The following is a 15,992-nucleotide window of genomic DNA, read 5'->3' as shown; positions in this document are numbered from 1 at the left end:
CTTAACTATTGGTCCAATCAATACATATATATAATCACCTACACACCAAGCACTGTATTTAGCTGTTTCACCAGATTATTTTCACTTTATCATATACTGCATAGTGAGCCTCTTAAGTACAACTGATTTTGATTGACAGGAATATTGATCCCACTTAGAGTCATGATCTAATTAAAGGCAAACACAGCTGGTAAATCATGTCAATTTACTCTCTTTTAGTACATCACTCTTAAAAGAAAGTTGTTGTGTCCCCAGTTGGGAAATTTCATTACTGGTACCAAAAAAGACCTATTCCCCGCCCCCAAAAGGAAAAAAAAAAAAAAAAGTGACCAAAATAACAACAACAACAAAAAAACACATTTTGGTAGGAGGCGGTGGGAATGTGCCGACACCAATCTGTACGATAGGAATGATGTGATCATCAAGGCTGAACAACCCGACTCAAATGACTTTGTTGGAGCAGGAAGGGCAAAACAAATGAAGTGTGCTGAAAGGCCTGGCTGTAAAGCTCTTATGCTGCTGCTGTACCTACAGCACAGCTGCAATCTCCTCTTCAAGCCTTGCACTGACAAACTTGTTATCCACACATTTATATCCATGAACCACTGTAGTTTTCCACTGTGTCTAAGGCAGGCACAGTTTTCATCATCGGTGGTGTCACAGCAAGAGTCACTCCCCAGTATTCATTTATTTGAATCCTTACACATATGGGAGGAAAAAAAGCCTCCCCTCCCCATGAAAAGAAGTACTATAGCTTTCAGAACAGAAACTCTTGTAAGTTTGGAAAGATGATGATCCCTAGGTTAATATCTATAGCTACTTTTTAATGTTAAGGAACTACCATTAGAAATCCGAATACAGAACACTTCTGGGCATCAAGTGAGTTCAAGAAATATTTATAGCTGCATTTGTGAGTGAAGATTGTTAACTGAAAGGCCTCACATGTTGTTATGTGCTGGATTTAAGTGGTATTGGTACTCAAAGAAAATGCCGAAATTCCATTGAGCTCTTAGGGGAATTGATATGGTTAAAGTTAAATTGAACTGTTTCCATTGATGCACCCAGCACATTTGAAAGGGGGAAAAAGGTTACACACTGATTCAAAAATGGGTTTTGAGACAAAGGATGAGACACAACAGAGATAAATAATTTAATTCAGGCTCCTCCTTGGGCAAGACAACTGCAATGCATCTTAGGATACAGCTACAATGGGGCTGACTCCTCTGTGTGCATTAGTCTTAATAGGCAAGGTTTTGAGTGACCAGCTGAAGACTGATCACAAGAGGAGACAAGGATACTTAAAGAAGATGCAATCTTTCCTTATGTCAAGTTTTTTAAAAGAGTTTGAGAGTGAACCATCTTGAGAAATGAAAAAAAAAAAGTTGCAAACACAGGGTGTTTACATCTGCTTTATGCACCAACCCTGAGAAGTGCTCCTTTTGAGCAATGGCCACAAAGCCAAGGTCAGCCTTACGGTCCGTATAGCTGGGAAGATGATTTGCCTTCGGTTACTGCTCTCAGTGAAGTACTGTCATCTGACTTCCCGGGCCTTTTGACACATCTCTTATAAATGCAACTGGCTTAACCAGTTCTGCTCAGGCAGGATTCCTGAAGCTAATTGATACAAAAAATTAATCATGCAAGCCTCCACTGTAAATGCATTTACAGCTTCTCAGATGCTACTACTTGTTCAGACAGTTTTTAAGCTTTAAAACATTTACCTGGGTAAAAAACGTACAACGCTTCTCAGCGAGATTGCAAAGGAAGCCAGCCTTAGCCTACCACCAGAAAGGTTCTGTACCCAAACTGTAACATTCGTGTTTGTTGTCTGCAGTCAAAAGTAGGGCAAACACCAACATTGCTGGACTGATTTTCATTCCCCTATCATCAAAATGGAGAGTGATCCTGTGCCTTACATGCACTAGTCAAACAAGCGAGTGCTGTTAAAGGAGTTTTTATAGGACTGAAGAAAAGCTTTGTGTGCTCAAAACCTGTCTGACCGTTCTCTTGGTCATAGAGAAAGAATGTTACTTCTTACAAGTGGTTCATAGCTCAGCCATAGGCGTACAGCCTCCTGTAGTTGTAGGATAACAACATCCAACTTGGGAACTGCAAGTTTGAGGGTCTGGAGTTGTCACCAATTATTTTTACAAATAGAAGGCAATGAGACCTGGTAATTCTATCAACAATGTTTAAGTGCTTCATGGAAATCCTTGCAAGTTTCTTTCACTCCCAGGTGAGATTATGGGGAAAATATCAGGAAAAAAATGTACAATACGAGTGTTTTTAAAGCTTGCTCCCTTCATGTGTAAGTTCAAAAAATGTACACATAAATGGACCATGCTATTTTTCAGAAGATTACCTTTGCAGTTAACTTCATTCACCTCACTCTGGGAGAAAAAAAAATCACATTTCATCCATATAGTAAAGGTATGAGAGGATGGAACCACAACCATAGCAGCGAAGTCACAGGGCTCTGACCAGCTGACCTGGCACAAAGGGTTTCTTTGATGCCTGTCCAGAAGCAGAAGAAGCTGACTTGAGAAACTGCTGCTCGATGACTCAGTCACCTTGGGTCCTGCGCACAAAGAGCTTCATACCAAGCAAGTGTGATCAGATTGATTTCCCTAGATACGTTACATTTGAGGACCGGTAACTGTACATTGATAGCTAGTTACTACTACAGTCAGGCAATTTTGTGGCATCTTAAATAATCAAAGGACTTTCAATAGTTTAGGGTTACATACAACTTGAGGGTTTGTTTTTTTGTTTTGAGATGGGAAAATCACAGCGAAGAATGAAGAACATATCACTTTTCCTTTATGTTGCCTTTCAGAATTCCCTTAGACCAAGATTTTGCTAATAGGAACTCTAGTCAATAGCCTCCATAGCTGCACAGATTGAGCCCCAAATCTGTGGGTTAACAAGTATTTCACCACCTAGACTGTAACATCACTGAGCAAACAACATGCAGGAAAACTCATATGAGTCTTCAAGTAAAGATGAAAAAGTAAAAATTAATATTTACTTTTTTTTCCTTAAACAAATCAGTAAGTCAAGTCGGAGCGGCCAAAGAACAGAAGGCTTTTACTCAATAAACGAGTATTTCAAGTACCCTGTTAATGTCCAACAGAGGTGAGAACTGGAACAGGAAGGAGAAAAAGGCACATGGCACCCTTCCCAAACTTGAGGACACCTCAGTGTTAGAGTACTGCAGTTACTGTCGGAGTACAGCTCTTATAGGTGTCATCAAAACCTCTGGTGAATGCTCTGGAACTGCTAATTGCATCAGGACAGTCTGTAGACAAGGTCAGAATGGTTGATCACAGTGAAACCTTCAAAAACATGCTATTGCTTCACTTCAACTAAAAGCCTAAACACAGCTAACAACAGTCACATGAGACTTCCAGATTTCCAGAGCACTTCATCCTAAATTAAGCAGCACAGTCATTGAAATAAGCACTCTCTTTTCATACACAGCAGCTGGTTTTGAAGTTCTAGCTACACGGTCTCTGTGTAAACCTCCTCATTGCCTCAGTGGTCTGAACAAGTGAGAACAGGAAGCTTCCAATACCAATGAAATACAAAAAAAAAAAAAAAAAAAAAAACACCCAAGCACATACAGTATTAACCTACATGCACTCTGAAAATCCCAGATGAAGCAAGAAAGATAAAAGGAGGATATTTTCTTCTTACAGAAGGAGCAGCTCATGAACTATGGGCCACACTGCTGGATTTCATCAGATCCTTCCCCACAGGGAAGGCAGGTTGGTTGATTTTCTATGTGCCTGCATTATCTGCAGTCAAACCAACCCTCTTATGCGTTGTTATATTTTCAAAAACATTACTGTAGCTTAAAAGGAATATGCCAAGAAGGAGAAAAGGGCTTTCACTATTTTTCATTCACTAAGGATGACCTGAAAAGATTATTATTTTTTTAATCTCTCGACTCCACCCACATCTGTCTAAAATTAGACAAAAGATTGATCTAAAAACTTACTGCTGGCAAACACAAGCTTCACGTACACATACAAATCAATGCTACAACTAGTTAAGCAGCAATGAAGATAACAAAAAAACTGAATTTTTGGGGGTTTCTGAAGCTTTTAAAGACTTCTCTCTCCAAGGAATCACTTCAATAAACAATTTCAATACACGTGTTCTTCTGAACTATACTGTGCTAGGAAAGAAAGTTTTATTCCACTCATTTCTCCTGAACTGCAGCATTTTAAGTCAGTAACTGGGTTTTCAGCAAAGCCCATACATAAAAAGTTTCAACTGTAAATAGCAAACACTCCAGAAAGCAATGGGTGAAACTAGCATTCCAACGGGACTTTTCTGGCACTCGACCACAATGACGCTACCCTGAGTTCATGAATTTTAATTAGATTTTAAGCACAAATAAGCCAAGGCTTATCAACAAAACACAATTTCTCTCCAAACACCGTGTTATATATAGACAGGTGTATGACACAAAGGCTACAAACCAGTGAAAACTTGAACAAGGTAAGGAAAACCAAAAGATATTCAAAATACCTACCAAGTTTGATTATAATCTTCACATGAAATGTTTTATACCAAAATAGCATGATTTACACGGGGTACTGAGTTTTTAAACTATGCAGAACATATTCTCTTGAATGGCACTCTGTGTTACCATGGAAATTTTAAAAAAATCTAACAAAATCCATCTTTTATATTGTCAGATTACTATAAATTAGGTGCAACTCCTTGAGCAAACAGGCTTCACAGTCATACACACACCATGAACTTAGCTGGATTCTACATTCACTGCTAATCCTAACATAGAGTGAAACAAATACCTTTTGCATTTTTTTGGGATCTTTCTGTGAGGTTTCTCTGATGGGTACTTTTCCAAACAACTTCCATCCCACATCATTTTGTTTTTCAAGTCTTGCACTTTGCTTTCTGGTAAACAAATTCCTACAAAAAAAAAAAAAAAAAGTTTGATTAAGAAAAAGGTTTGATTAATTACAACAAACAGAAGGACATATGATTTGCCAACCTCATTTATCCCAACCACACAAGCCCCTCTTGTGTTAGTGGTGGCAGGGACTGATTCTTATCCCCAAGGGATACATTATACAGCATTACCACCATATGGCAACCGACTTGGTTAAATAAGAATTTTTAATAGATAAATAAGTTTATTTGTAACTTTCTGAAAGCAGTCTTCTTGTTTAGCCTCCCTCTACATCATTCAACCTCAGTGTTTTAAAGTAAGACTAAGCAGCTAGATCTCTTGCTGTGTAAACATTCTCTACCCACCTGTTACAACAGATTATTACCCAAAAATCACAAAAAAGGTTGCAAACATAGCAGCCTGTTACTGTATTTGATCTGCTCTTATAAAAGACTGCTCACATTGTTTTTCCTGAATAAAATTAAAAGCAGCTATCAAAACACATTAATTCTGAAGTCTCTCTGAAATGTCTGAGAGCGCTTCTGCACCGTACGTACCGTCTTAAAGCCAGACAGCACGAACTGCTGACGCAAAGGAGCAAAGGGAAATTGGCTAGGTTTTAGATGAAACAAAACGAGAAGCCACTGCAAGTTAACTTGTTTTTATTAAGGCTGTTAGTTCTTAAATCACAAAGCGATGTCGATGTGCCAAACTGGTGTCTCCTCACCATGGCTATGTTCTTCCAAAACAGGGCAGCTGGTGGGGAGCAGCCCTCCCGGCTCCCCCAGGAGCACAGCAGGCACTGCACACCCATGGGGTTATTAAAAGGATTCCCTTTTGTCCCACCAGCTAGTCCAGTGAATATTCAGTGATGTCCAGGCTAGTTAAGTTTAGTACCAGAAGGTGTGGGAGGTTTTTTTTCCCCCGGACAATCTGTGTAGGCTTTCATTCCTCCATTTAAACAGAAAATAAAACTATTCTGATGAGACAAAAGCTTTTTTTTTTTTTTTTTTTCCCATCCACACACAGCTACAGCACCTTCCTAGCACAGATGCTTCCAGTCTAGCACTGTTGTTTCTCCTCGCTTCCAATTACCACCTTGATGCCCAACGGGCTGACCCCTGCGAGTACAGATTGTTTCTTATTCATAAAGTGTGGCAGTTTGGGAAATAAAACTGTATTGAACATCATGTTGTAAATGGGCTGAACACAAGTCTGCAATAGGAAAGATACAGACACAAAAAGTTATTTTTCTTGGCCACCTTGGATCAGCTAACATGAACAGTATCATAAATACCCCACCAGATATAATGTAGTTGGGAATACAGGAGAAATGTTTAATAGGAGGAAAGCAATCGAGGCACAAGCATCAAGAGTGTACTGGAATGTATTTTATAAAGCTGGTAGGGTGCGCTGCCATCCTTCAGTACGCCTGTATTTACACAAGTTATCACGTGCTTCAATATCACAAGGGTACGGTTACCTTGAAACCCACAGCAGGAACAGATTATCATATTAAAAGATAAGACCAAGGTGTTTAGGTACAGAAATCACACAATGCAGTAACAGCTGATGTCAAAGCTAAGGAGTAAGAGTAACTACACTTCTACAAACCCAATGTATCTTCCCCCACCCTGTGACATAAAATAAAATCAGATAAAGATGTAGGGGAAACAGGAAGGGAAACACAAACCTACTGACATCCCACCCTCTTTTTTTTTTTTTTTTTTTTCCCAAAGCAAGAAATCATAATTCTGTGGGGTAAATTACTGGATCAACACCAAAGATTTACTTTGTCTCCACAACTCACTCACTCCAATACAGTTATGAAGCTCTCCAGTTCATCGCTGAAGTTCTAATGCTACTTAAGGATTTATAAGCTAATTAAAGCGTTAATCAGCAAATTCAGCTACACTGCTACTGCTACAAGTGTCAGTGCTGGGAAAAAGAGACTGGCATAACAACAGCTTGAAAGAAAGCTCTCTCCTCATCCCACCCCAAGTTCATATGTGACAGCCTGAGATGATGACCTTACAGGATCGTTTGAGACAGCTGCCACAGAAGTAAAGTGTAAGAAGAGACAGATGCAAGGTTGTGCATATTTTTTGTTTCTTTTAACTTCAAATGAAGAAATTTCAAGCAAGTTCTAAAATATATCTGAAATTTAAAAGGTTTTGAAGGAAAACATGACAAATAACATCACCAAAACCACTGCAGGCAAGAAATGATAGGCAACACAAGACAGGTTGGTTGCTCTTGCTGAGAGGTTGTCACTACTTACAAAGCAAACAAGCTAAATCCAGGACTACAAACCTACAACCCATCTGCAGAGAGAACTCGAACTTCCAGCACCGGGCACAGCTGAGAGCCACACCTGTGTGCCAGCTCTGTGCACATTTAAATGCCCTTTTGCAAGGAAAAGGCTTTCAGCACAGCTCATTAGAAGTGCAAAAAGAAGACAATTAGAAGACTAGGAGGCAACTTTCTTTCCCTATCTACTCACACTAGAGGTTTCTAGCAAATGTCTATGCAGGCACCAATCCTCCCATTCTCCTTTGAAGGATTTTAAGAAGGGCAGCAAGCCACAATACATCTTTATCTTCAGAGCAAAATAAAGATGAATTGGGATGATAAAGTATAATAACCCTCAGCTGGAAGTGCTGCTCTAAGCCTGAGTTGATCTCACATCCTTGCTTTGAATCAATTCATTAATACAATCTCTCTTCCCTTTAGAGGGAGCATCTTACTAAGTAATCTCTTCTCCTGCTTATCTAGCAGATGGCACAGTGCTTGTTCAGCTCACTGTTCCCTCTGTCTGCATGATTTCCAGGGCACCAGGCATCTCTTCCTCTCTTTGCACCAGTGATTTCCAAGTTGTTGTTTTAATTTTTAAAAATTGAAATGAAAGGACCGTGCACAGTCAACAGACATTCCCCACTCTGAACAGAGCAACTCACACTTGACTCCACCTTTTTGTCTTTTCCTTCTCTCTGCCTACACCTAAGTCCTGATGTTTTGCTGGTGTCCATGCTCTTCATGTACTCTCCACATGCTCCAAGCAGCACCCAAACTTCCAAAAAACAGAGCATTATCAGGAGCAGCAAACTGTCCCAATCAGATGTAGAACTGTAACCTACAACCTGTTCTTCTTTTGACGGAGCACACCCAGCATTGGTAAACCCTGATCTGTCCCAGACAAGAACAAGGTAAAGGTAAGCCACAATGCGGCTGAGCTGGGGTGAGAGGAGCAGAAGGGATGCTGCCCCGTTTGCAGATCATTTTAGAAGACTTAGAGAAAAAAGAAATAATGTAAAATGTTCTTTAGTCCAGTGTATGCAGAACATCACCATAAGTAGTGGTTTTATCACGACCCTGAGTGCAAGGAAGGGATGATTTTTGCCATACATATTGGCACAAATATTTCACAGCAAAAACTTTCATTTGTCTGCTACTGTAACACAAAAAGGATTTTTTTTCCTCCTGTGCTTAGCTTCCTAAGATTTTAAAGTCCCAAGCAGCCTCAACCCTGAACAAATATAATTCACCAAAAACTTCAGCTCCAAAGGTAATATGTGTAATGAGATTCTAGCTAATGGAAAACGCAGATTGACAAAGTCACAAAAATTTTTTATTAGTAAAAATAGAAACCCCATTTTCACTCCAAAGAAAAAAAAAAGTCAGAAATCCCAGTGTTCTTACATCTCAAAAACTAATTGCAATTGTTCTAAGACACAAATTACTTAGCTATCTTAAATGTACAAAGGGTTGACATGCCTGGAAAGAATATCACATGCTGATGATTATCTCAGTCTCGCTGTCTTCTTCACAACCACTAGAGCACCCCGTCCTGATTTACAGCTGGGACATTAACAGGAATATCTGACAGGATGCATCACACCTGCTGCATGGTTAGCGTGGAGCCATGGGCTTCATTTGCATTCCCATTCAACGTGTGAACTATTTTACACTAAGTGTCTGCAGCTGCTTCCTTTAGGAAAGCCAAGCACAGGTCACATTTCAAATACAAAATTACTTTTGCACCATTCCCTTAAAAGCACCATTTGGCACCAAATAAGTGTTTAACCTTGTTTTAATTGAGCTCTGCTGAGATGACGGGAGATTTTAATTCTAACTTCTGAGTAAGTGTTTATATACCTACAAGGAGCATCCTGCGATACGAGACAGAAAATTCTTCCCTGTGACCAGACTGCACCGCTGCTGTGTACTGACTGACCTGCCCAGCTGCTTCTTTCATGGGGAAGGGTGGAAGGCGATACTTATAGCTGCGTTCAGCAGTGTCACAAAAACCTTACTTTTGAGTAAAACCTGAGAACCACTTCACTTGGGTTCTATAAGCACCGTTGAAATAAAGTTACTTAATGGCCTATTAAGGCTTTTTAAAGTTTATGTTTCTAAACAGCACTACCAAAGCACAGTTTATCTATTTCTGTCCAATCCTTTCCAAAAGGACAGGAGGTCTGGAGGTCTGCAAGGTCTGCACATGTAACTGCCAGCAGCTACTGCCACACAGAGTCCATAGCACTGTTTCACAAGCTTTCAGGTCTTCCATTTTCTCCATTTCAGCCATGGTTCATCCCTCTCAAAGTCAGCAGTAACTTATATAACTTATACTCCTCCCAAAAATTCATCCCTCCCCACCTCTCCCCCTGAATTTATCCACCAAGAGGAGCACAGACAGTGCTGGCATGGTTTGTGCTCCTGATCTGGTCCAGATCTCAGACTCTGCTGTAAGCCTCCTCCGTGAAGTCCTCTCTAGCCAGGCAAACTCTGCACTGGGCCCCCTGAAATACCTCTGAGGTTCAGTGCTGCCAGAGTCGAGGAACTGTTGGATGTGGTGCTTAGGGAAATGGTTCAGTGGGTGATACTGGTGGGAGGGGGATGGCTGGACCCGATGACCTTGGAGGTATTTTCCAACCTTAGTGATTCTCTGATCACTGAAACAACAGGAGAAAGGGTTGGGCTCCCGCAGGGCAGCAGTCAGAGGGCAGCCAGCAAGGTGGGCACAGAAACCCACTGCCACCTGCCAGGCACACACACAGGTGTTTTCCCCAGATCTCCAAGACACACCAGTTGCCTGAAATAAAAGGGTAGAGGAACTTAGGGCTTAGGAGTTTCCTGATTAGAGTATTTGGAGTCTCCAGGAAATCTAGCATTGATCATTTTTAACTGTTTTGCTGGTGATATTTTCACATGGCTCCTCAGACAAACTTTTAAAGACCATACTAGGTGAGGCACTGGCACACAGCACAGAACTATAGGAGCAAAAGGAAAGGAAGATGGCATGTGCTGCTCCGTGGCAGATTTCTTGAACACTGACCTAGGACAGCAGTTACTTTTGCATGTATACTTGTGTTTTAACGGGTTGTTTACTCTTAAAAAGACTGATGCTGTAAAGAAACCAGCCTGAGAATCACCTAGAGGCAGACACTGACCCAACCCACGCACACCCCAATGCTATTTGTTACCAGCTTTTACCCAAAATGATTGTAATAGCAAGTAACTTCTTGTTATGAGTGTTAAAAAAGCATACAGCATTTCCTGCTCTCACAAAGCATGCTCGCATTCAGATGTCAATTAGTCTTCCCATTAAGAAGGTTATTTTCAGAAGACAAAGCAATTAGAGTAGCCATGTGAATGAACAACTGGAAGAACTTACCAGCCTCTCCAGGAGAGCAGATGAGAGATAAGGGCAGTGAAGACAGTTCAGAAGGTTCAGACTTTGTAGGACAAAATTATCTTCAAAAACAATTTCAAATCAGTATCGGGCTTGCACGGATTCTTAAGAGGCAGGAAAGAAACAGAGGCAAACCAGAGTTCCTTCAGCTTATTTTGGAGGAAGATCCTGAAATTTCCTGATAACTTGAGCCCCTCGGTCTATGCAAAGGCAGTCAAACCAGAGCACGTAACGGGCTTTCTAAAGAGCTGGGCAGTAAGGAGATACCGGCCGTGAGAGCTAGGTAAACCCACATGTTGAGCACATAAGCACAGTGTAAAAAGAGATGTCTCCAGAGAGGTTATTCCGCAAGGCATCCAGAAACCTACATTGAAACAGGGCATTTTAAGTAATGCACAGCACCTATGAAGCAAAAAGTATATTAACAGAAATTTTATTAACTATTTGTTGCAGAGTGAGGAAAAGTGCTCAGCCATCTTTCCAGGCACGGCACAAACTCAATTAATGCTGTTTGGGAAACACTCACACCATTACGGAATTCAGGCAATAGGTTTAATATTTGTTTTCTTCTCATCTCTCAGTAAACTTTTGTATTCTTGCACTTATATCCTACGTAATTCACCCTCAATTAATTGGAGAAAAAAAGATTCTCACCTCTAGAAGTTCGCATTCTAGCCACTTCAATAGCTTCCAGAGGCAGAGAAAATAAAAAAACTACTCTGAAAAATCAGCAACACATTGTAATCACAATTTTGGTTACCTGGTCAGCAAGGAACAAGACTCTTACACACATAGCTCATGACGATTAGGGAACTGAAGGACAGGAGAAAAAGATCTTATAAAGAAACTACTCAAAAGGCCCTAAGTGACCCTAAATCTATTTTCTTAGGAGCATGTATGTCAGCAGCTGGTACCCATGACCAGGTAACACTGGTTTCTGGAAATACTTCACTCGAGGCAGTCACTGTTGGCTCTCACATTCAACCTTCCCCACCACAGATCGCCTCTCTGTCATGGTAGGTTTTGCAAACCTGAACTATTCAAAAAATAAAGCATCATCCCAAAATATCCCAGTATTTTGGCTACAGCAAAGAATCTCTGACAAGTTAAAAGTCAGGCCTTGTGTAAGATTCCAAAATCACATAAAAAAAGCCAGATTTGAAGAAATTTACCTCAGAGATACCAAAGGTCAAGGTGAAGGAAGAACAACGCTTGGTTTATGGATAAAAACAACCCAACAGAAGTAGAGCCAAGCAGTCTAGAAGTAGGCCTCCCTGACAAATGTTTTTATAAATCCCTATCAAGTTTTATAAATGAAATTTTCCAACCATCAACCCTCTAGCACACTTGGTCTGTTCTGTAAGAACCAAGAATAACAGCACTTCACCTTTCATAAGGCAACAGATACCTGCAGGTCTGAAAAAAAAAATTGAGGGAGACACTAATACAATTCAAGTTTGCACTACAGGAGAGCTGAAAGCTTGCAACGGGGTAATTTGGAAATCTCTCATTAGATTTCCAGGGGAAAAAGAAAAAGCAGGGTTTAAACTATTTATCTAGAGGACTACAATGCCCTACGTTTATCTTTTTATCTTAGAGGGTACCCTCAGTTCAGAAGAACACACAGCAGAGCTGCCCGTACTCAAGTGTCAAAGACAAGAAGGGATAAGTGAGGCTAATCCTGAGTGTTTAGCGGTAAAGACCGGCTGGAGCAAACCAAGAACTATTTTGCACGTGGATGATGTGCAGTGCTAATTTACCAGGCAAATTCTAGGGACTTCTCAGAAACAGGAGCTCCTGCAAGTTGGGACTGCCATACAGAAAAGCAACACTTGGGTCCAAGTTCAAACCATTCGATTCAATCAACTCTGCATAATGGTTCTTTTCTAGTTGGCAAAATTCCCAGGTATTCCAGTGTTATCAGAACAACCCAAACTTCTATTCCCTGAGACTGAAAGCAGATTGCATCACTGAGCTAAAGTACTATTAGCACACAAATCAAAACCTGAGTGAATGCATGAAATGCCACCCTGAGCAAGAACTGAACCTGAGTCAGCAGTAAGACCTCTCAGCAGCAAAGACTGAGCACAGACCAGGTTCTGCTAGCAGATCAAGAAGAAAAATGATTTAAAAGCTCTGCTTGTTATCCGCATCCAGTTTGGGGGCCTGGACTAAAATACAGATCAATATCTGGAGAAAGTCTAGCAGATGACCACTTTGGTGGCTGAGTGATGAAGGCTACAGGGATGCTGAGAGGTTCAGCGTGGATGACCCTTCTCTGAGATGCACAGAGGCAACGTAGCAAGACACTGCAAGGTCAACTCCATCTGGATAAAAGGAAGGAAAAAGCATCATTGTAGTGGCTAAATCCTGGCCCACATATTCCAACAGGCTGTGGTAACTTGAGGGTTGAATGTACTCAGAGCTGACAGGACAAGGCTCTGAGCAGCACGAGCTGCTGCAGAAGTCAGTCCTGTGCTGAGCAGGAGGTTACACCAGAGGGCTCCAGAAGTCCCTTCAGACCTAAACTGCTCTGTGATTCTGTTTTGGAAATGCTACAGCTCAGGAAGAGAAGTCTGAGCACTATGTAAATACACTGTCTTACCTCACAGTTGGTACCAGGTCTTGCATTTATCCTGCCAGCTGTCAGGGCAAGGTGTGAATTACAATTTATCTACTGTAGTTTTTAAATAGTATTCTTACAGGATGGCTTGAAAACTTTTGAGGTACTTTCCTTAATAACAATGGAAAGATGCTTAGTACAGATACCTCCATAAAGCATCAATGTAATAATGCCTGAATTGAGACCGACAGTTCACAAATAAGAATTTATTTTTTTTTCTTGGCTTGCCATGTCAGCAAACTCAGTATTTAACAGAACTCAGACTACCCAGAGTGAGGCATAACACCACCTACCCCTGCTCCAGAAAGCCCACAGTCTCCATATACTATTTCTGTCAAAAAAAAGCCTCCATCCATCCACAGAATTTTGTTAAAAGACCATTTCTTGTTTGAACTTTGAGATGTTTAAAAGCAAATGCCAACTCCAAGTTTCCCACAGAATATGTAGCACTGGTAATGGAAGGGAAACTGTATTCAAAAACTAGTTACTCAATTATCCCTCCTTAACTATTTTGAGAGGAAAGTTCTCAGCAGACACCTATTCCATCTAATTTTACCTCACTTACCGCATTTTTCAGAATCCCTAAGCATACTTGTAACATTCCCTTGCAATGTTGTCCCTAAATTAAGTACTCCTTAAGTTCAAGGTAATGTTGCTGTTTGTTTTTTCTTTAATGATTTCTAAATTTGTGGTAACTTACAACAGTTGACATTACCGATAAGGAAGTGAGGAAACAAAAAGTCAGCTGAACATTAAACGTTGTTTTGATTAGATAGCTGGGAGCGTCACATGGCAGTGACTGTGCTGATAGTCTCCTTCTTCCCCGAAGCGTCACTTCCAGTCCTTGCAGCTCCTTTAACACCGGGAAACATGACGAAAGTTCATGCAGAGCAGCTTGAGGATACAAAGTCTGCCCAACCCACTAATTCACAAACCATTCCCATAGACGAAGAATCAAATGAAAGCAGGCTTATTCCATCCGAGTATGTTCCTGAGGTCTTGTATACACCTATCAAAATCAACTTAATTCTCACTCTTTCTCTTCAAAAACAAACGTGTAGAGTTGTACAACTGGAAGCGTTCAGAAAGGCAGCCTTACACAGAGGATAAGGAGTAAAAAACATATCTGAACACTACAAGCGACATGAAACACTCCCACGTGCTCCAAATCGCTAGCTTGTGTGAGATTTGTGCAATTCTTCCCACCAGTCACTAAAAAAGAAATATCTACATTTGACTTTATCTTAAATAATAATTGGATCGCATTAAGTCCTCGCTTATTGTGCCATTAGTGAGAAATAAGAACAACAACCCAAAGGACCGCTGTGCAAATTTTCATTTAACTTCCATAATGAACAAAGAGTACCAACAAGCCTCTTAGTTTTGCTGCTGAGTATCTGAAAACTCTTTCCCACAACCAGGAGTTCAAATAAAGAAGATGTTATCTCCAAAAGCAACTTGCATTTATTCTGAAGAACAGCCCCTCAGGTCAGGTTTAATGCAAAGTTTAAAGGAGGAGTAACACAACAGTAAGTCTAAATGGAAGTTACGTTATTGCATGCATAAAGAGGGAAAAAAGGGATTAAAATTAATGTGGACAGTTCAACGCCTTGTGGAAAACAGGCCACATGACAAAGCTCCTTACTGCACGCAGTGCATTAGAGGACAGGAGCTCTGAAAACTATACCACAGTTTTTAACAACGTTCATCTTTCTTTATCAGAAATAAAGGTCACTGTTGCAGAACTCCAACTTCGCACCTACAAAAGATTCACTTTAAGGGTGTTTATTTCAGGACAATTCTGTAACTTGTTTGTCCTACAGAGATACAACAGTAAATGCAGGCTAGGGGTCGACCACTATCATTTTGTGTCATGCAGACAAAGCAGCTTCCAAGTAAGGGCACCCAACACCGATTGTGAAGGCTGACACCTCTCCCCGGACAATCACTTCTCGGCCTTTTCAGATCCCCATTGCTGACACCAGTTAGCTCAGAAGGCACCCAGATAAAGCAGTGGGGAGGGACAGAACTGCCACCAAAGTCCTCTGCTGCCTCCAGCAGAAGGGCAAGCCTCCAGGGCCAGGCAGATCTCAGCACCAGTGAGCCCCAGCCTGCCCACGCAGGCTCCCTCCATCCCGAGCCAGGTTTCTGCAGCTTTTCCTTGCAACTTCTGGGCAGCTCTACCTGCAGCTCAGCGATTTTCTGTGCATTTGTATTTAAAAGCTGTGTACACACACCCTTCCCCGCCAGCTCCTTTTGTTCCTCCTCCTACGCACTTCAGTCCTGCTCCTCAGATGGTCTCCTCCTGAGCAGCCTCTAGTCTAATAGTCTTCATTTAACACAAAACGTGTCCAGAAGAGGAGACAACACCACATATAAAGTTTACAAGTTCAGATTACTCAATCAAAATCATTTTCATACTTTCTCTTACCTTCTGTGGTCAGTGAATATTATTATTTTTTTTTTTGAAAGATGAAAGTGGGTAACCACCACTATGGTGGTCCTTGTTGTTCTACCTTCCTTTTAACATTGAAATTGTAGCTGTACCATATGCTGTGCTCTCATTAAAAAAAAAAAAAATGGCATTATGAAAGGGTCCTACTCATTAACACAAGGGACTGGTATTGACAGACCCAGTTCCTCAGGTTTAGAGCTCCCAATTACATGACCAGCCACCTCAAAACACGTGTGCGTATGAGATGTATAAAATTCACATGATTTTAGACTTAATGCTGAAACCAGTACTTACT

At 40.9% G+C, this 15,992-nt stretch overlaps 1 protein-coding gene across 2 annotated transcripts in view; it reads right to left on the bottom strand.

Moving 5' to 3' along the window:
* Window positions 1–15,992, bottom strand: part of TBC1D14 (TBC1 domain family member 14) — a 107,753-nt gene that overhangs the window by 38,683 nt on the left and 53,078 nt on the right. For both annotated transcript variants that reach the window (XM_032186237.1, XM_032186236.1), the window contains exon 3: window positions 4,824–4,944. In XM_032186237.1, coding sequence (XP_032042128.1) covers window positions 4,824–4,944 — 121 coding nt within the window. The remainder of the gene's footprint in view (window positions 1–4,823; window positions 4,945–15,992) is intronic.

Source organism: Aythya fuligula, chromosome 4, assembly GCF_009819795.1.
Source record: "Aythya fuligula isolate bAytFul2 chromosome 4, bAytFul2.pri, whole genome shotgun sequence".
In the NCBI taxonomy this organism is placed as follows: domain Eukaryota; kingdom Metazoa; phylum Chordata; class Aves; order Anseriformes; family Anatidae; genus Aythya; species Aythya fuligula.
This window is presented reverse-complemented; position numbering and strand designations above follow the sequence as displayed.